The sequence below is a fragment of the Lynx canadensis genome, chromosome E1, assembly GCF_007474595.2.
Source record: "Lynx canadensis isolate LIC74 chromosome E1, mLynCan4.pri.v2, whole genome shotgun sequence".
Classification (NCBI taxonomy): Eukaryota; Metazoa; Chordata; class Mammalia; order Carnivora; family Felidae; genus Lynx; species Lynx canadensis.
The window spans coordinates 42,106,861-42,127,978 of NC_044316.2; the positions used below are offsets into that span (position 1 = coordinate 42,106,861).

Consider the following 21,118-nt stretch of genomic DNA (forward strand, 5'->3'; position numbering starts at 1 on the left):
GGCTGGAATGGAATATCAGATCTGGAAACAGTCTGGAAAAGTACTTACTCTGGTTTCAGAACATGTCACAGGTGGTTCTGGCAGAGTGTTTCCTAAAGACTGTGGAGGGGGACCAGAAGTTCAAAATTTGCTGTAAAGGCCACTATTGTGAGAATCCCCAGGTACGTGTCTTTTCAAAAGTCGAAGATCCCTTGATAGGATTACCACCCCGGACTGTCTCGGAGTCACCCTCCCGAACCTGGCACTCACCTGTTCAGAATTTCTGGATGGATCATGGGTTCAGATTTCAGTTCCCGGTTCTGTGTGTGGGCCTCCTTGGTGCCCTCCTGAGTTGAAGGTGGCCACGATGGACAGCCGGGGTCACTAAGCCCACCCTGCACTTTGGAGGTGCTCAGAGTGTGTTCGTTGAGTCGAAGGAATGACTATAAATTGATTATAGCTCATCCCAGTGTCTAGACCAGTGATGTCCAATAGAATAAAATGGGCGGCCCAGGAAGGCTAGCTACGTATGTGTCTTTAAATTTTTTAGTAACCTCATTAAAAAAAGAAGTAGGTAAAATGAATATTAATACTACTAAGCAAACCCAGTATGTCCAAAATATTCTCATTTCAACATGTAATCGACATAAAATGATCATTGAGATGTTACATTGTTCTGTTGTTGTTGTTGTTTGTACTGAGTCTTTGAAATCAGGAGTGTATTTTGGACCTAAGGCCACACTAGCCACACTGCAAGTGCCCCAAAGCCACCTGCGGCCGGCGGCTACCATGCTGGACGGCACAGGTCTAGACGAGAATTACTAAGTATCACTCTCTAAACCCAGGAAACTGAAAGAAGGCAAGGCCAGAAGAGGGGAAATGAACGAGGGCAGGATGACCTTGGAAGGATTGGGGAATTTTAACTTCATCTAGAGTGAGAGAGCTAGATGCTTCCGGCCCTGGAAGCGGTTCCGGCCCTGGGGAACGTGCCGCAGGGAGTGTGGGATTTCTATCACCCTTTCAGAAGCACAGCGGACGCCAGGGGCAGCCCCGGCCCGGAGGCTCAATGCCCAGGAAGCCTCCTCTGGCCCAAAGCGCTTCTCAGGCAAAGGGCTGTCCAGCAGCGGCTGAGCATCAACTTCTGGGCTTTGAAGCTGGAGTTCCATTCTCGTTTCTTGAGAAGCCACAGAGGTAGTAAGGGAGTAAGAGCTGCATCCCACCCGCACACAGATCCCCGAGGCCCTCCCACCAGCCCCTGAAACCCTCTGCACCGCTGGCCGGGCTCCAGCCTCCATGGGGGCCCTTCAGGCCTTCTGGTGTTGAAAGAAAAGGCAGGAAACAAGCGTTGTCGGGGCTGGGCCTCAGCTATGGCTATTGTGTAAGAGGTCTAAGGTCTTACAGCCTAAAGACCATCCCTGGTGACAAGTCCCAGAGCGCGCCCGGGAAGCCCTTGCAATGACGTGGGAGTCAGCGGGGGCCCGTCGTCACCTGACCCTTCGGGAGAGAAGTGTCTCCCTGCTCTACGAGATTGACGAGGCTGTGAAGCCACGGATAACATCGTCCACGCGGAGCCCCACGAGAGCCTTCCACTCGGTCACACACAGCCCTCCAGGTCAGCTGTAAGGGGACAAGGTACCACCTGGTCCTCCAGACGGCTGACACAATGCCCCTGATGCTCGCCTGCCCTCTGCTCTCCCCATTCACGTGGTCCATCTGACCATGAATTAAGAATTGAGACCAAGTCTGACTCAGCCCCCAAGTTCAGGGATGACAGCTGTATTCTCTATACTCACTGGCCCCAAACTGCCTTGGGGGGCAGCCCGGGCCTCGGGGCTCAGGCCTTGAGCCCCCTCTGCCTTCTTGGGCGATGCTTCGTTGGGCTCCGAAGCATTAACTGCTGCTCCCCTCACCCCCACCCTGGCCCCTCATCGCAGTCCTGGCCTTCAGACAGTTTGAACCCCTGCCCGCTTGGCAGCCTGCAGGCGTCCTGACGAGTGTCTGACCAGATGCCAATCTCTATTCTCCCCAAGAGCTGTCTGCTTCTCCCTGGCAGCTGTAGTGCCCACTTGGGTTTAAAAATAAACTCACTGTCTGCTTGCCTGACCCAGGAGCTGCCTCCGGGTTGAGCCTGATCCTGGCTGCCTCTGCAAATATGGGGCCACCACCTCGCCACCTCAGGGAACACGCTCTAGCGTTTCCGCTGAGGGCAGACCCTACAAAGCTCGTCCCAGGAAACTCCGTTTTGCCACCTGTCACTCCTCCGGCCTGAAGGTCATCCTGAGGATTGAAGCACGGGTGTGGGGTGCTGCGAGCAGGACTGATCGTATGGGGAGAGCGAGCCCCCAGATTGTTCAGACTGGCACTAGTGCAAAACCGTGGTCTCCAGCCTCAACTGGGCGCTCACGGCAATGGCGCAGGTGCACCTGCCCTCACCTGGTGGCTGCTTCTCCCTCTCCCCACCATTTTTCCTCCTTTGCTCATCACAAAATGCTCCCCTGCCCTGCATTCTCCTCCTACTTCACACTTAATCTGAACACCGCTCTTAAGGTCTTGCCAGCACCCCACTTGCGTTCTTTTTTTTAAGTTTATTTAGAGAGAGAGGCGGCGTGAGTTGGGGAGGGGCGGAGAGAGGAGAGAGAATCCCAAGCAGGCTCTGCAGTGTCCACACAGAGCCGGACGAGGGGCTTGAACTCACGAGACTGCAAGATCATGACCTGAGCTGAAACCAAGAGTTGGAGGCAACCACCTGAGCCACCCAGCTGCGCCGCTCCCCCCCCCCCCCCCACTGCCCGCCACTCGCATCCTTACTGTTGTTCTTGGGTCCTTCCCCGGAAGCATCAACTCCTCTGTGAGCCCCCTCCCCTCCAATCTTCTTAGGACATCATTCCGCCATTCACCAATCTTCTCTTCTGATAACTTCTACTCCTCCTTCCCATAACCCAACAACTTTCCGTCCTTAAAAACAAAACCACGGCCACCAAAACCGGCCCCCGCCACGGGCCTCACATCTTCACAACCACACTTGTTGATAGAAACCCCTGCTCCCACTGCCCTGCTTCCTCACCGTCCGTCCAGATCTTCGAGCAAACGGCGGAGGTTGCCAACTCCAAATGCATCTGTTTCTCCACCTCAACATCTGGATCCCGGCAACGGCCACCTCCACTTCTCTGGCCCTGCCCTCTCCAGTTCTGCCTCACCCCTGGAGCTCTGGATCACGCGTTTGCCCCCTCCTTGCCTCTACAGCTCATTTCAGGGTCACCTTCCCCTCTCGGCTCCAATGGCTTTTGGTTGCTTGAAAATTTTTGCCCTTGGACCTTTTCCCCATTTACGACTTCATCACCCACTTTATCTAATTCCTTTTTTTTTTTTAATTAAAAAAAATTTTTTTTAAGTCATCTCTACACCCAACATGGGGCTCAAACTCACAGCCCTGAGATCAATAGTCGAATGTTCTTCCGACTGAACCAGCCAGGTGCCCCTATCTGGCTAATTCCTATTCAACCTTTAGCTCTTAATTTACGTGGCTTGCTCCAGAAGGCCAGCCTGGGTTGCATGTCTCCCTGCAGGCTCTCAAGCCCTCCCTAGGTCTACGTCCTCAATACACATTCAGCCTGCTGACCTGAGTGGTCCCCCACATCAGCTCCATGAAGGGGGGGCCGGGTCTGCCTTTCACAGTCACACGCAACATTCCTGGCGCTCAACAGATGTTTGTTGAATGAAAAAAAGGAGGACCATCCACAGACCACAGCAGGCTGGCTGGTTGTGTCCTGGGCTAGGAGAAAGAGGGGAAACATAAAATTGGACCTGAAAATCCAGGCTGGCTCACCACTGTGCTTGTTTAACTGGAGTTTAAGCTGGAATTTGAGCGACCTTTGGGATGTAGGAGCAAAACAGTTTCACTTGAGACATACCCCATGGCATGTGGTCACGGTAGAAATTTCTTTCCCAATGCACAATAGAAAGAAGAACTGACTTGCTGCTTTTAAAAGAGAATTAGAAGAGTCTATTTGCAAATCCTTCCTGTCCCCACCCAGCTTCCCTCTTAGTTTCTCTAGATGGATCGTCAGAAACAGCCTGCTTCCAGCACCAGCTCAGCTCCCCCCCCCCCCCCCCCCCCCCCCCGTCTACGAACCTTCGAAGTCAGAGCCCCAGCCGAGGGCCCCCCATGGGCACAGCATCTCCCGTGACCGTCACTCACCAAATAGGGCAGCGCCGTCACCAGCCCCACTTCACAGATAAGGAAACCCAGCCTTAGCGGACACACCCCCTTGAATTCACTATGTTTCTAGAAAATTCATCTGACACTGTTGCTTTTATGGAAAGGTCCTATTTTCTGCCACCCAGGACTCTCCTCATGTCTTCCCCAGAGCCTCTGCACGGGAACACTCAGCACGTCCTCGTTGGTGAGGACAAATGACACCCTGTGCCATCCCTGCGGCCCAGAGTGGGGGCAGCGGAGCCTTGAGGGCCAAGTCTGCCGCCCGACACAAGGACCAATCGCTCCCTTCGAAGGACTTTTCTGCATTTTTCTCCTTTCCCAGTCTTTCATAAATGTCAAAGGTTTATAGGGCTTATTTGCTAAAATACTTGCCCAGCATCTCCAGGAGCTTAAGGGGAAAGAAGAAAGATGTGAGGAAAAAAAAAAAATCTAATAACCTGTGTTATCGCAAAGGGGATGGAGACCGAAATCCTGCTTATTCAGATAGAATTGCAGAATCTGGAGACCACAGACCCAAGAAAGTATCTGTCCGACGTCCCAACTGCCTCCTCCTACCAGACCCCCAATTTGGCCTGTATAGATTCCTGAACTGGAATTCACATGGAACACTTCAAAAACTAACAGATTCTTTTTAAAAAATGTTTATCTATTTTTGAGAGAGAGAGAGGGAGTGCAAGTGGAAGAGGGGCAGAGAGGGAGGGAGACACAGAATCTGAAGCAGGATCCAGGCTCTGAGCTGTCAGCACAGAGTCCAACGCGGGGCTCGAACTCACAAATCATGAGATCGTGACCTGGGCCAAAGTCAGACACTTAACCGACTGAGCCACCCAGGCGCCCCCAGCAACAGATTCTTTACCTGAAAACTTAAGCTGTAACCAAGTTCGGCCTCCCTCCAATCTCTCCGCACTGGTGTCCTCTCCCTAGGACAGTCCTTTAAGTACATGAACACCTTGGGAGCGACCCCAGGCAAGTCTTCTCTTCCTCAGGCTCCAGATCCTTCGAATTCAAGTGCTCCTCCCTGTCCCCCTGTCCCACCGCTGCCTTCTGGGCACCCCCAACCTGCCCTCGTGTCTCCTAAGTGTGCTGCCCAGAAACAGAGAATACCTTGCACAGTGTCCCCAGAAGGGCTGGAGCCGTGGGTCTGTCTCCTTCGTTGATGAGGAAATCTTAGTTCTGTGCTAGTAACTGTGCTTTGATCAGACACATCAGGAATGTGTATTTATTGGCCTTTATCTTACCAGGATTTGGCCTAAATCTGTAGACCTGAAATCTGAGAAAGTTATTGCTATTTTTTAAGGTTTTTTAAAAGTTTATTTATTTTGAGAGAGAGACAGAGAGAACATGCATGCGTGAGTGGGGGAGGGGCAGAGAGAGAGGGAGAGAGAATCCCAAGCAGGTTCAGTACCACCAGCACAGAGCCTGATTCGGGGCTCAAACTCACAAACTGTCAGATCATGACCTGAGCCAAAGTTGGACCCTTAGCCCAATGAGCCAGCCAGGTGTCCCCCTAGGATTTTATTTTTAAGAAATCTCTACACCCAGCGTGGGGCTCAAACTCACAACCCCAAGATCAAGAGTCGCAGGCTTCACCGATTGAGCCCGCCAGGCGCCCCTGAGAAAGTTCTTTGAATTAAATGTAAGATAGCTTTTATTTATTTTTATTTTTTTTTCCTTTTTGAGAGAGAGGAAGAGAAAGAATCTGAAGCAGGCTCCACGTTGTCAGCACAAAGCCCGACACAGGGCTCGATCCCACAAACTGTGAGATCATGACCTGAGCCCAAATCAAGAGTCAGACACTTAACGGACTCAGCCAACCAGCTGCCTCTAATAGAGCTTTTGTTTTTAGGAAGGTACCAGAAACTGCATGTCAATCCTTGTTCAAAGAACTTACTACATGTAGACAGTAGAAATTATGCTTGGAGAGACTGCTGAGAACCCAGGGTTAAGGATCTGTGTGGTCTTTTCCTTTTGGTAAGTGCTGCAAATTCACTTCTGTGAAGTGATCGCTCTTTGTTCTCTTGACAACATGGAGGCAGGTGACGCCACGTTACTGGTAGCTGGAAATCGGAAGCTGAAGGCATCCACAGCTGTGCCATCCAGCCCGGTGGTCATTTAAACAGCGAGGTACAGGGGCTCCTGGGTGACTCAGTTGGTTAAGCGTCCGACTTCGGCTCAGGTCACGATCTCACAGTTTGTTGGTTCGAGCCCAGCACTGGGCTCTGTGCTGACAGTTCAGAGCCTGGATCCTGCCTCGGATTCTGTGTCTCCCTCTCTCTCCCCAAAATAAATAAACGTTAAAAAAAATTTTTTTTTTTTTTTTTAAACAGCGAGGTAGGTCTGCAAGTGTGTGCATGAGAAACACTCCCAGATGTAAATGAAAACCACAATGCAGGAGTGCTTGTGGGCGGGCACCTGACATGTCAGCTGCTATGTGCCCAGGAAAACACTGTGGGAGAATTCACAAAAATGGACCCGTGGTTACCCGTGGGGAGAAACACCGCTGGGACAGGGATGTTTATTTTTCATTCATTTAATACATTTTGGTCATTTTAATTTACTGGCTGCCTAGAGTTTATTGGCCACTTGGGGCCAGGTACACGGTTACAGGGTGTCAGAAAGTCAGGAAGCCTCGCACGCAGTTTGGACGGTAAAGAGTGGGGTTCTCTCAACTTCCTTTTTGAGGTTCTGCAGTTTTGGTAGAAAAGAACCCCGCGGCTTCTGCTTGCTGCAGCCTGTAGTCCGCGGTAAGCGGAGGGGCTCTGATGCGCCTAGAGCCTCCTGAAGCCTGGAGAAGAGGAAGTTGGGAGGGTGGTTTTGAAGGAAAGTCCGCAGGAAAGCAGGGGTTCAGGGCGAGGAGGCGTCTCAATGGCCACGCTGCAGGGGCGGTGGGTTTCCTGTAGGGGCCGCAGGGCACACCTTCCCCTGGTGGGGTCTGTGCCTGGTGGTTCTCTCTGTGGAGGGTTCTAATCTTGGGTCTGTAACCGACGGTTGTTCCCGTGATTGACGCTGAGTGGTGGCTCCCCCTTCCAGCCTCCCCTCCCAACCTCCCGAGTTCGCTTGCTGGCTGGCGGTGGCCACGCAGGTCTGGGGCCTGCTGTTGGCTTGGCCAGGCTGGCCACCGGGCTGCTTCTTCATGGCTTTCCACAGCCAAGTCACAGGCGATCGTGCAGCTGGAGAGGCTGCCCCCCCGCCGCCCCCATCTCCCACGCTGGCCCCCGGGAAGGTGGGCCCGCCGTTCTGGGGACTCCAACACGGTGGCCACGGACAGGAGGGTGGACTTCCCGAAAAGAGAAGCTTGCCCACCAGTGATGGCTTCCCAGGGACGCTCTGCCCTTGTTCGGGAGCTGTTACTGGAGGCGGAACCCCGGGGGTGCCAGTGATAGTCGCGGGTGAGCATGAGCGAGCAGCTGGAGCATGGCTGCCATGCTGTCACTTGTGGGCTGGTGGAAACCTTGGCGGGGACCACTCACGGGTCACAGCACGTGATTCCGGGTGGTGGGGACGGGGACGCTAGGCCCCCCGGGGAAAGGGGAGACTGCGGAAGGCCACTCCATGCCCGAGGCACTAGGGGTGGTAATGTTAATTTTTAAAGATGTGCGTGTATATCACCTTTAAGTGTCAGCAAGGATTATCTGAGTAGGGAGGTTGTGGGCTATTTTTATGCCCCACACACTTTTATGTGTTTGAAGGTGAATAAATGCATGTGTGCTTTTAACAAGAGACAATGTTAAGAATGACTTTTTAGGGATGGGGCAATTATTGATGTCTTTTGTCTTCTCTTTGTTTCTGAATTTTCCAAGTCTTTCATAAACGGCATGTAATGACCTTTATAACCAGAAAAAAATGTCATTAAACTAGAATAACCAACAAAGCAAAGGAAGAAAAAAACCCAGCAGGCAATGGTATTTGTATTTATTTATTTTTTTAAAGCCTATTTATTTATTTTTGGGAAAGAAGGCGTGAGTTGGGGGGACAGAGAGAGAGGAAGAGAGAGAATCTCAACAGGCTCCCCCCAGAGAGGAGCCTGATGCGGGGGTTCAAACTTACAAACCATGAGACTGTGACCTGAGCCAAAGTTGGATGTTTAACTGAGTGAGCCACTCAGGTGCCTCATGGTATTTGTAGTTTATTTTTATTTATTAATTAAAAAAAAATTCAGGTTTATTTTTGAGAGAGACGGAGACAGAGTGTGAGTGGGGGAGGGGGAGGGGCAGAGAGAGAGGGAGACACAGAATCCAAAGCAGGCTCCAGGCTCCGAGCTGTCAGCAGAGAGCCCGATGCGGGGCCCGAACCCACAAACCGTGAGATCATGACCTGAGCCAAAGTCAGACGCCCAACCGACGGAGCCATCCAGGCACTCCCATACCGTATTTTCTTTATCCATTTACCTGCCGATAGACATGTGAGCTGTTTTCATCTCCTGGATATTGTGAACAATGATGAAATGAACGTGGGTGTGTAAACATCTCCTTGAGGTTCTCCTTTCAACTCTTTTGGATAGACCCAGCAGCGGGGTTGATAGATGAATGAGTTTTTAAAAAAGCAGGCTGGCTGCTGGCCTGAGTTTGGGTTGACATGGCTATTTAAATTGCTACGGATAAAATTATAGAACCAAAAAACGGTTCGCATTAGAGGAGAGTGGCTATAAACAGGGAAGACCAAAACGCATTCCGTGCCGGGAGCATGATTTCTTGTCTTTCTGCACGAAGTGGCTCAGACTCAGCACACAGTTTATGCTCATAGTTTTTCTAATAGTTGACTAAAGCCTTTTCTATCTTCTCTCTGTTACGACGCCTCAGAAACTACATCTGAGTCCAATCAAGGTAGGGTTACTAGTTTTAGCAAATAAAAATACAGGATGCTCAGTTAAATTTGAACTTAGGATAAGCAACAAATGATTTTTTTAATGTTTATTTATTTTTGAGAGAGAGCGAGCGAGAGCACAAGCAGGGGGAGGGGCAGAGAGAGAGAGACAGAGCCTGAAGCAAGCTCCAGGCTTCAAGCTGTCATCGCAGAGCCTGATGTGTGGTTCGAACCCACGAACCTGAGCCGAAGTCAGATGCTCAACCGACTGAGCCACCCAGGTGCCCCCCAATAATTTTTAATATATCAGGATTTCCCATATGTAAGATATAATACATAAAAAAATGATTCACTGTTGATCTGAACTTCAAATTTAACCAGGCATCCTGTATTTTATCTGGCAATCCTAAATCAAAGGGAATGGGCATCTATTCCAGGCCAACTTATGCTGATCTAATTCACAGCCTTCTCCGACGGTTCTTAGCTGTGCTCTGGCGTTTCACATTCCTCCTGACCACACAACACCCCCCCATGCCCCATGCTGGAAGCTGGGCCCTTCCTCCTCCCAGCTATCTCCAGAGCTGGCTTGAATGACCACTCACCGCTTTAAGAGATACATAAAAGAAAAAGAGGTCCCCACCCCACATGCTCTCTTCTCGGCCAACAAGCCCCCAAAAGCAGGCCACTGGAATCAAACAGCATAATCACAAGCCGGTCTATAATCGAGACGGGGGGGCCGAGTGTGCCACAGACCTCTGTCCACGATCATTTTCCCGTTGGAACGTGAAGTAAACAATCCGCTGACCATTTGCGTTCAACCCTATTTCCAGGATTTTGCCTTTAAAAGCACCTCGAGGAGCCCAAATCCTCGCGCAGACCATTCTGCAGAGGCCGCGTCCTGTCAACGCTGTCAACAGCACCTGGGTACAGGATCGACCGTCAGTCTGCCTGCTGGGCACAAGCCACAGCTGCAACGTGCTTTCAGAAAAATGGGCCAGGCCAAAGGGGCTCCCTGTCAGTGCTTTTTAATGTTCCCAGTGCAAAGATAAAATTTCACTTTCACAGGGCTACACAAACTAAAAATAAAATTGAGGGGAAAAAAAAGCGATCTAGTTCTGTATCATTTTTCCCCATGGTCAGGTCCCATTCAGGTCACTGGCTGTGTGCGGAAATCGGTTATGAACAGTTGCTCGGTTCTGCCTTGCCTGGGGTTTGAGGCTGTCAGCCAGCCATGCCCTCTGTGATGGCCCCGGAGAGCAGAGCAGACAAGGATACTTGTGGAAGGTTCGGCCGAGGGTAAAGAGGGAATCCGGTCAGCTTTTCCTCGAGGCTCTAGCAGGGGGCTTCCTTAGGTTTTCTTTCACAGTCCCTGAGTCTAGTTGAAAACAGGCCTGGCGTGTCAAGGGCAGGGCAAGGAAATGCTGTGCTACCTCCTCAGGATTGAGAGGGCAGCAGAAAATCAGTGGCTGGCGAATGCTTGTCACCATGTCATCTTCTCTTTTCCTTACTTTCCACTTCTGACTCACTTCCTCTTTCTGATTTCCTCAAAGATGTCATTGGATGTAGGGCGGAGAAGTTTCTCAGTAATGACACCAACTCACTGACATAGAAGGTGAGATACTTCTCTTTACACGGGACTGGTCAGTCCTGGAAAGGAAGTCCTGAATCCACACTGGATCGTGGTTTGAAAACTCCTGTACACACAGTTAGTCAAGGACCGCATGCTTCCCGGCACCCACCCCCTGCACATCACTTCTGGATTATTCTGCCCATCCCTCTACAGCCCTGCCCCCAGGCTGCCATCAGTCATTCTGGGCTGTCAGAGAAGATACTCCTGTGCTATGCCAGGGTCTAAACCTCTGTGAAACAGAGATCATTCGAAATAATCCCTCTTCCCCTTTTTCTCCTGGCCCATTCTTTTTTAAACGTTTCTTTGCTTATTTATTTATTTAGAGACCGAGTGCGAGCGGGGGTGGGGCAGAGACTGGGAGACACAGAATCAGAAGCAGGCTCCAAACTGTCGGCACAGAACCAGACAGGGGGCTCGAACTCACAAACCACGAGGCCATGATCTGAGCTGAAGTCGGACACTTAACCGACTAAGCTACCCAGGCGCCTCCTCAAGTTTTTCTTTTCCCTAAGCTAAGTCGTTCTCAAAACTTAATATGTGATATTACATGTGGAAAATTGTTGGGCAAAGCAAGTGTTCTGTGTCTTCTGGGGGAGGCTACTCAACTGTATGCATTGGTAACTACTAAACAAAAAGGGTGAATTTTACGTGTAAATTATACCTTAATAAAAGATTTCTTAAGAATCACCTAGGGAACTTAGTTCTGAATGTGCAGACCTGAGAAGGGTCCAAGGAACCCACATTTTAACAGGCATCCCTTCTCTTCTTACACAGGCAGCTCAATGGTCACATCTGGAAAAAACACGGCAGGTACAGCAAGGTCCACCCAGCAAAGATCCGCAACGCTGCCTTCCCCACCAGCAGCTGCCGCCCACTCCTCCGGGAAAGGAGTCAAGGGTGCAGGACCGGATCTGTTCTCCACTCTGCCTCAACCTCTAACAGTCTTCACGCCCGTGGGGGATAGGCTTCCAATCTGGGGTAACTAAAGGCAAGAAACCCTAAAAATATTGTACTTTAAGATTCACAGAAGTCTTAGAAATAGTTTTAAACTCCACACAGCAAAGATTTTTAACTTTGAGGAGGGAGGACACCTTTTCCAGGTATTAGTCTCTGTTCTGATGGCCAATCTGCCAAAGAATCCACTTTCAAAACTAACAGGGTGCCTTCACTGCTCCAACAGCTTGGAACGGCTCACAAGTTTATTACCAAATATGGCTGGCTGACCAGTTTACACTCTGCTGCTGAGGGTGCGCTCTTTGCGTGACCTACCAGCCAGCCTTCTGTGTCCAGGCCCAGGGTGGGGTGAACACAGGCACTTTTGCAATAAATGCTACCCTCTCCTAACCCCCTCCCACACTTCCTGCCCGAAAGGCACGTTAGCCATACCAAGACCAGTGTGGGTCTGCAGGGAACATCCCTCTCAGAAGGCCCCCCTTTTGGAGAAAAGGCCCTGAGAACTACAGGGAGCGAGACAGGCTGTGTTCCCAGTTTCTGTGCTTAGCCTCCAGACCCCCCCACTCCTCCTACACAAGGCCACATCCCCTTCCCAGATTTAGGATGCCAGTAATATGCCAATCCGCGTAGCCACAGTAATCAAGAGTTGTGTAACTCAGCTATGAACAAGGGCATGTTTTGAGCCCAAGTCACCTGCTTGGAAGTTTTTCTGCTCATGCATTCCCACTGAGATCAGTTTACAGGTGAATGTACTAGGAGAGATTTTCATATCAGGTTTTCTGTACAAACCATTAAGCCATCAGGTACTATTTTACACAAAGAATGGGGTAAAATCCTCAATATGACATTTACTGGCAGCCGAGTTCTCAAGTTTGGGAAAAGATGCACAGACCACAAATGAATCTTCTAAACTGTATTTGGAACTCACAAAACATTTGGAACTGACAAATCTTCCTAGAGACAAGGCCCCGAGCACAGAAGTCTGTCCCCACCATAAAAGTTTTACATTAACTGTACAGAACAAAATTAGCAATGAGTGATCTTTGGCACTAGAATGGTAATTCCTTAGCTGTTCATACAACATCCAAACCACACATGACATTAGATTGCTGGTTAACAGTTGAAAATTATATTTCAATTATCTTAAAAAGCTAGAAGTCCTAGCTAAGTTTTTCAGTATCAATATGCTAACTGTATCTAATACTCAGTGCCTGAGGTAGAGACTTCTGTAAGAGCTTTATTAAAGAAAACACAATTGGAAAGTACAATAAAGAAAAATTTCCAATCTTGGAAGCAAATAGCCAATGTCTTTGCTGGTTCAACAAGCCAACCTTGAAATGTAAAACACTCCTTTTATTTCTGTAGGGACTTTGCATGGGAGTAAGACTTTCTTTTGCTTGGACTCCTGGATTTTAGAATACTATGGATTGTCTCTTTAAAAATTTTTTTTATTATTGAGAGAGAGAGAGACAGAGTATGAGCAGGGGAGGGGCAGAGAGGGAGATGCAAAATTAGAAGCAGGCTCCAGACTCTGAGCTGTCAGCACAGAGCCCGACCTGGGGCTCGAACTCAAGAGACTGTGAGATCATGACTTGAGCCGAAGTCGGAGACTCAACTGACTGAGGCACCCAGGCACCCCTGGATTGCCTCTTTCTAAAAAGTATGACTAGTAAGGTGGAATGTGCATGAACCAAACTCACTTAACGTTATTATTAAAAACAACACAACTGCATTAGGGGCAACAGATAAAATCTTTTAATCTCTCCATGATGTGTGGCCAGAATTTAACTTTTATTTCCAAACTCTACACTGTAGAGGCGCTGGGGCTTTCTTATTTTCAGGTGGTAAGGCTCTTCATGAGATTACATGATTTTATACAGATACAATTAACCTAATACCTGGAATCTTCCAATCAAAATGACCCACAACTGTGTATCTTTGACTTTCAGGTCCCTTTCAGTCAAGAAAGACCCTTCCTTTATAAGAAGGCATTTCTTAAAGTAGGTTCAAGTATAACATACTTGCCTTTACTGCAAGCTAGCTGGCCAAAAATTTATCATAAACTGTAGATGTTAGAGGTATACAGTCTCCTAAATGAGACAGAAGGAATAAAGCATGGACATTTATAAGCTGAAAGGGTAAAGCATCAGTATGACTAACGGGAATGACATTTAAGTCCATTCTTGGTATAAACTGCTTAAAGCCAAGTGTTTTAAGCCATCACCGACTCCTGTGATCAAGTGCACTGGAGGATGGTTTCCTACCGCCATTGTGCAGTTTTGTCAACTATTTTTTTCTTGAAGACCCAAGTTCAGACACATGACCAATAAATAGTTGGTCTTTGAATACCTTTTACCATAGGCTCTAACTACTTCATAACACTTCCAAGAAGTAGCTCCTGAAACTTGGGAAAGTCAGGTGAACTGCTTAATTTTACACCATTAAGAAATGACAGAGTTACGGTACCGAATGAGGACTTTTTTTTCTCTTTAAAGACATAGGTGTCCTTGTAAAAGACAGATATGTGGGAGTTGTCAGGGCTGTGAAAACCATTTTAGATCACAAAGTTCATTTTTATCAAAAGTAGTTTTTTGCAGATTAGTCAAGGAAAATCCCCAGAAAAACGGACTTCAAATGAGATAACATATTTGTGGCTTTCAATGAGCAAATACAGAAACAGGAAAAACTAAGTCATAAGGCAAAGATGAAGCCACAAAGTGAACATTAAGACTTCTTTAGGAGAAAATGTTATCTAATTCTCCCTTCAAATTTGAATTAAGAAAAAAGCCTGTTTTATAAATCTCTCCTGGTAACACATTTTAACACAAATGAGCAAAAAACACATCGGAATAGATCCAATAGTATATTAAGAAATATAAACATATTGACCATATCCTGGTTCTAGTAGATGGAAGGACTAAGCACTCAACTATTTAGAGAAGCAAATGTCATAGGACAGACATGACTTTATGGCAATTCCAAGGAATACAATTTTGATAGGGGAAAAAAAAACCTGCGGACAGGCTTTTTATACTAATACCTGTAAGTTCCAGAATAACCAGAATGATATTTTTATAGATTCGATGTAGACCCAATTCATGGGTTAAGCTAGACGCTGATAGGGCCATTTTCCTAATGGAGGTCCATGACATGCCATTATGGGGAAATGGCTTTGGCAAACTCCCATGGTTCAAAGGCTGAAGAAATGTACCAAGAAAGCAGTGAGAGTTGGGAACTCTATGTCATAGCTAAAACTTTGGTGAGAGAGTAGATTTGCACATGTGAAGTGACTTAGAATATTTTTCTATATACTTTAAGATATTGGAAGAATTACCCAGACACAAAATAACATTTTCATCGGAACAAGCCAAGAGGAAACACCGAGGGCACTGTTTGTAGGAACTAAGTAGACGCTTCTGGCATCACACGTCTTTGCCTGGCATTTCTGCTTGACTCCTTTCCTCTCTGTCACTCTCGAGCCCCCAGCCTTTCCTCTGGCGAAGCCACTGTCTCCTTCAGGCTCTGTGTAGATGTGCATTGACTGTGTACGTATCTTCTGTCCTTTGGTTAAGAAATTTCCTTGAATCTCTAGTGACACCAGAGGGGACTGATAGATCTTCATCTTAAATAAGCTTAGGTGTTTAAAAGCTTGCCTGTTTTCTAATAAGCACTTGAATTTCTTTATAAAACACTTGGTATGAAGGAAACTGCACGAGTCTCCTAATGATCCAGGACATGTCAGGTCTATTGTTTTCTGAAATTCCCCTTCAGTCTCTCCTGAGTTTACTTTCTGATTAAGGTGGTTAGAGATCATAAGGAGCTTCTCTAGGCTAAAATTTATAGATTAAGAAAAAAAAAAAAAGGGCAAAAAAAGTTAATGCATGGCTAGAAGATAAGCTGAAATTTTCTGAGTAGAACAAAGAAAGAAATGAAAAAGAAATGCCCAAAGGGTGCTGTTCCAGGATTCTCCTAAATAATAAAGAATGGACATTTTAAAATTAAGACCTAAAAAATAATACTTTTGCAATTTCAAAGTCAGAGGTGGCTTGCTTTCTATTAGAAAACAGTGAGACACTCAAACCCAAAAGCTCCATGGGAAACAAAGGCCCCTTCCTTTACATCCTTACCAAGCTCTTGCTTACAAGCTCATAAACTGTAAGACAAACGATGTGAATGGGCTGGGAGAGCGAAGCTCTCCCACAGAATACAGGACTGAAAATATCAATAAAATACTGCAAATTGTAAGTGTTATGTGAACATCAATGCTTGTCATTAACAAATAGATATGCCTTGAGGGAATAAATTCTGAAATTCTCTTTAGGTCTATTTACAGATAGAATCCCCATTCTGACTGGTCTTCTATACAGAAAGAAATCTACATTGGCAGAAGTACAGAAATTATAAAAGTTACGCAGCAAATTACAAAAAAATAAGGAATTTGGATTTAGGCCTTCTGCCACAGGCAATACAAATGGCTCTGAGTATTTTTAGCCGAGAAGAGAATTTTTTTTATTTCTAATGTTAACATCCAAAGAAAATATCCACCACTGGTTTCTTAAGAAACCAGAAAGGCAGGTTTCTGGATAGAGATTTAAGGCAAATCAAATAGGTCCACAACTAAACATTGTAGTAGGGCTCATTTTCCAGGCATGGCTTTGCAACAGAGGAATCTTAGTAACACCTCTGGTCAGGGTCTCCACGCTGCTACCACTTTTGTGTATCAGCCTTTTGGGAGAACTTAAATTATGTGCACACCATCGAGGCATATGCTGGCAATGCTTGATAATTAAACGAATCCTGCAGTTAATCATTTATATCCTTTGAAAATACAAACAGGTTTTCAAAGATTGGATATAGGTTTGGGTAGGTGAATGAGATTCAAAGATTTCTTAAGTAAAGGAGAAAAGATCTCAGCCTCCTTCTACTGTGGACTTTCTTTCCAAGATTGAAAATTGATGCTTCCTCCTCCGGCTCCTGACATATCCGAAATCTTCCCTGCAACACGAGAGGCACTTTTATTAGGTGTAGCATCTATTAAAACTTTAAACCCAGGGTGGAATTTGCTGAACAAAGTAATAACACTGGCCTAATAGGCATTACCTTAAGGATTTTTTTCCCTTTAATATAAAAGTGTAACTACAGCGGTCCAATATACAAATACAAAAAAAAGTACTCATACTAAAAAAATGTACCATAATACTGTACATACAAAAACTTTTCAACAAGAATGATTTAAATATATCTGTTTTTTTTCCAGATCTGGAAGACACAAATGTAAAGTTCTGTAACAGTATTATTGCTGAAATATGTGCCCACGAACATGGTGTTTCCCCTTTTCTCCCCCTTGTCCCAGCCCCGCTTTCAGAGTCCCCTGAGCGTGGATCATGAGCCAACAGCATCCCTGAAGATAACCAGAGCCAAATGTTTACTCAACGGAGGCCATTATTCAGTGAGCCGCTGCTTACCACGGACTATGGAAGAGCACAAGTTTTAATCCCAGCCAAGATTAAATCCAGACGGAGGTCTTTCCATCCCCTGATTTGCTACTAGCACTGCTCTTGTTGGACCCAGCTTTGGACCCCACTTTGGCTTTTTTTTCCCGGGGACCATGAGGGTTGTTTTGGTGACTGTAGGCCTGGATTGCTAGATCCAAGCGCTCCTGAGCCATTTTGATCTCCCGCTGCAGAGTCTCCAGGTCAGCTGGGAGGTTCTCCTCATGGCTGCCGTACTGTTGTTCCTGGGCGATGTTGGCCTTGTTTTGCTTGTAGGCAATCTTAGCGTTGGACAGTTCGGTGTACTGGATTTGATCTGGTTTGACGGCAATGTTATAGCCAGGGGGAGCAGATGGTGTATTCCAAGTGAAGGGATAATTATAAGCACCCGGATCTTCCAGTTCCCTCCTTTTACTGTTTAGTGAGTCTCGAATTGTCCCAAACCCTAAATGAAGCATCTCCCAAATGTTAAGCAATAGGCAAAGGCCTGTAACACCATACATTATCAGAAGGAAGATGGTCTTTTCAGTGGGTCTCGAAATAAAGCAGTCTATCTTATGAGGGCAAGGAAGTCTGCTGCACACATAAAATGGGTGGACTTGGAAGCCATACAGAAAATACTGCCCTATCAGAAAACCCACCTCAAACACGGTCCTTGCCAGCAACTGCAGCACGTAGATTTTCATAAGCCCGTCCTCCCGAATCCGCCGGCGGCCATCGTGCTTGGGTTTAGGTTGGTTCTGCTCTTTATTTTCTTTTTCACTTTCCAATTCCATTTCCGGATACATCATGGGATCCTCCTCATGGTCCTCTTCTGTTTCTTCCAGAGCCCGGTGCTGTTTCCAACGCATTGCATAGGGTTTGCTCCGAGCTGTTTTCTTGTCTGCTTCGCCATGCTCCATCTTGGCAATCTTATGAATGGCGTAGCCCAGGTACATCACCGAGGGGGTTGCCACCAAAATGATCTGGAATACCCAGAAGCGCACATGGGAGAGGGGTGCAAAGGCGTCATAGCAGACATTCTCACAGCCTGGCTGCTCCGTGTTGCACACAAATTTGCTTTGCTCATCATAATAGATGGATTCTCCTCCTACAGCTGTAAGGACAATCCGGAAGACAATCAGTACAGTGAGCCAGATCTTCCCCACGAATGTGGAATGGTTGTGGATCTCCTCTAGCAGGCGAGTCAGGAAGCTCCAACTCATGGTGATGGAATTGGTTTGTCCTGATAAAAATGGAAAAATGAAAAATGTCAAAGGAAAATCAACAAATACAAAAATCTGAACAACTTAATTTTTTGATGGTATCTCTAGGAACTACTTTTTTGAATACTTGAAATCTAACTTCAAGGCTCATGCCAGAGTGCTAATTAGAATAAAGAGCATCTCACTCTCTACTACCCCCAGGAAGGACAATTCACCTCAGTCTATGAGCACATCTTTGGACCTACAGAATCCTAGAAGTCTGGTTAGCTTTCATGTCTTCCCTAGTTCCAAAGGTAAAATTGTAGCTAACATCTGAGATGTGTTTCTCAGACCCAGCATACTAGATTCTTTATGCATACTATTATTTCATAAACTTCTCTGTGAGATATAAATAAGAAAATAGTGAGAGGTGTAGCTATTCTTTCCAGTCATGGTAAGACTCTCACCGAGAACATAATGGGGACACTTGGGTTGGACCCCATTGTGAAGAGGTACCTTATTAGGAAATTTAAATTTTGGACCTGGTGACAAAGTATTAAAAAAATCAAGGAGATGATACAGCTGCAAATAATTGGCAATGATCAAGAACTAAAACAAAAGACAGAAAGGAACTAGGAAGACTAGGAACTGGCTAGACTGCACAGGATAGCAGATTCCAGGATTCTGTGTACCGCTGTATTTGGTTTATGGTAGATTTACGTTTGCAAACTGTGGTGTGAGGACATTAAATCCAATCCATAGGCAAATCCATTCAAAACAGCATTTTGAAGGGCAGTTTTATTCTGAGATTCTTAGATCTATACGCCCAGCATCTGGGTAACAATCATCTAAATGAGATGATGTATATACAATTCCTAATGCAACCCCTGACACAAAGCACACTTCTCTCTCCTTCTTCTCTTCTTCCCACTCCCAGTTTACTTTTGTAGATTATAGGTGATCATCAGCATCCAAGAAGTTTAAATATACTTTACCTGTTACTCAGAACTTCTGTTATCCAGAATTTTCTTAGAGAAATGATGTTTTGCTTATAACTTTTCCAGATTCCCTCTGGAAGGAAAAAAGACAAGTGAAGGTCACAAGCTTCCTCCTACAGAAAATAATCATTAAAATACCATTTTCAGGAAGAAACAAGTTTTCTATGGAGCAGAGGAATTAATCAGCATGAGGAAGAAACATGCCTGAGTTTGAATACCTCCGTATATTCCTCCCAATACATGTGATAGGAGAAACTATGTTTAAAGTGACCCAAAGATTAAGTTATTGTAGTCTAAGAAAATACGACAGGATGGAGTGCCTGGGTGGCTCAGTTGGTTAAGCGTCCGACTTCGGCTCAGGTCATGATCTCGTGGTTTGTGAGTTCGAGCCCCACATCAGGCTCTGTGCACAGAGCCTGGAGCCTGCTTCAGATTCTGTGTCTCCCCCTCCCTCTGCCCCTCCCATGCTCATGCTCTTTCTCTCTCTCAATAATAAACTAACACTAAAAAAAAATTTTTTTTAAAGAAAGGAAAGAAAACACGACAGGAAGATGAGTCATTCATGAAAATCTGAAGCAGATCAACTCTGGCACCTATAGGAAAAAGCCAAAGCAGAAAAATCTCAACAAATTTAAGCTGGGTCACTAAAGGCCTTGCGAAAATCTTCACCCTGGATGCTCTATTCCCGTTCTATTCCCTGGAGCAGCTAATACCTCTCACTGGGATTTGAATGGCCAACAATGAGCAAGCTGTTTAGTTAAAACACCCAACAGCTGGCTCTCAGTCACTGGGACACTTGAATACACTGGAGGTGATTTACAGCTTCACACAAAGAAACTGCTCACGGAAAGAAAACACCTGCATCTGTACTGTGATTTTAAAAAAATAGTAACACCGGGGTGCCTGGCTGACTCAGTGGAGCATGTGACTCTTGATCTCGGGGTTTGGGGTTCAAGCCCTACACTGGGTGTAGAGATTACTTAAAAATAAAATCTTGCGGGGAGCACCTGAGTGGCTCAGTCGGTTAAGTGTTTGACTTCGGCTCAGGTCACGATCTCACAGTTCGTGAGTTGAAGCCCCACTGGGGCTCTCTGTGCTGAAAGTGTGCAGCCTGCTTAGGATTCTGTCTCTCCCTCTCTCTGTGCCTCCCCCTCTCATACATACTCTGTCTCTCAAAATAAAACCAGGACAAATTAGTGTGTGTGTGTGTGTTAAAGTTTATTTGGGAGAGAGAAAGAAAGCACAAGTGGGGAAGGAGCAGAGAGAGGCAGAAAGAGAATCCCAAGCAGGCTCTGCACTGCCAGTGTAATGCCTGATGTGTGGCTGCAATTCACGAACCATGAGATCATGCCCTGAGCCGAACTCAGACGCTTATTAACCAACTGAACCACTCAGGAGCCCCCAAATTATTACTTATTATCAAGTTCTGCCAACTTTGAATAGTCATGGCCAGGAGTCATCCATAAGGTGCCAACTTTGTTCATTTGCTATCATTTAATTTAATAAATTTAAAACAATCTCTAAGTGTTATGTGTTCATAGTAATTTAATAAGAAAAACTGGTGGTGATGGGGGTAAGATATTGGGAAAAAACCTGGAAAGTTTTCCAAAACGTCAATGAAAAACTAAGAAAAGGGGTGCCTGGGTGGCTCAGTCGGTTGAGTGTCTGACTCTTGGTTTCAGCTCAGGTCATGATCTCATGGTTTGTGGGTCTGAGTCCCAAGTAGGTCTCTGTGCTAACAGTGCAGAGCCTGCTTGGGATTCTCTCTCTCCCTCTCATTCCGCCCCTTCTCTGCACTATTAAAATAAATAAACTAAAAAAAAAAAAAAAAAAAAAAAAAAAGACAGATAGTACAGGCA

General features: G+C 46.5%; 1 protein-coding gene across 3 annotated transcripts in view; it reads right to left on the reverse strand.

The window, feature by feature from the left end:
• Positions 1-16,681: 16,681 nt before the first annotated feature.
• The window catches only part of GJC1 (gap junction protein gamma 1), a 35,273-nt gene continuing 30,836 nt past the window's right edge, over positions 16,682-21,118 (reverse strand). For all 3 annotated transcript variants that reach the window (XM_030296076.2, XM_030296074.1, XM_030296075.1), the window contains exons 2-3: positions 19,257-19,332; positions 16,682-18,302 (exon numbers count right to left, since the gene is read on the reverse strand). In XM_030296076.2, coding sequence (XP_030151936.1) covers positions 17,092-18,282 — 1,191 coding nt within the window. In that variant the 5' untranslated portion in view covers positions 18,283-18,302; positions 19,257-19,332 and the 3' untranslated portion in view covers positions 16,682-17,091. The remainder of the gene's footprint in view (positions 18,303-19,256; positions 19,333-21,118) is intronic.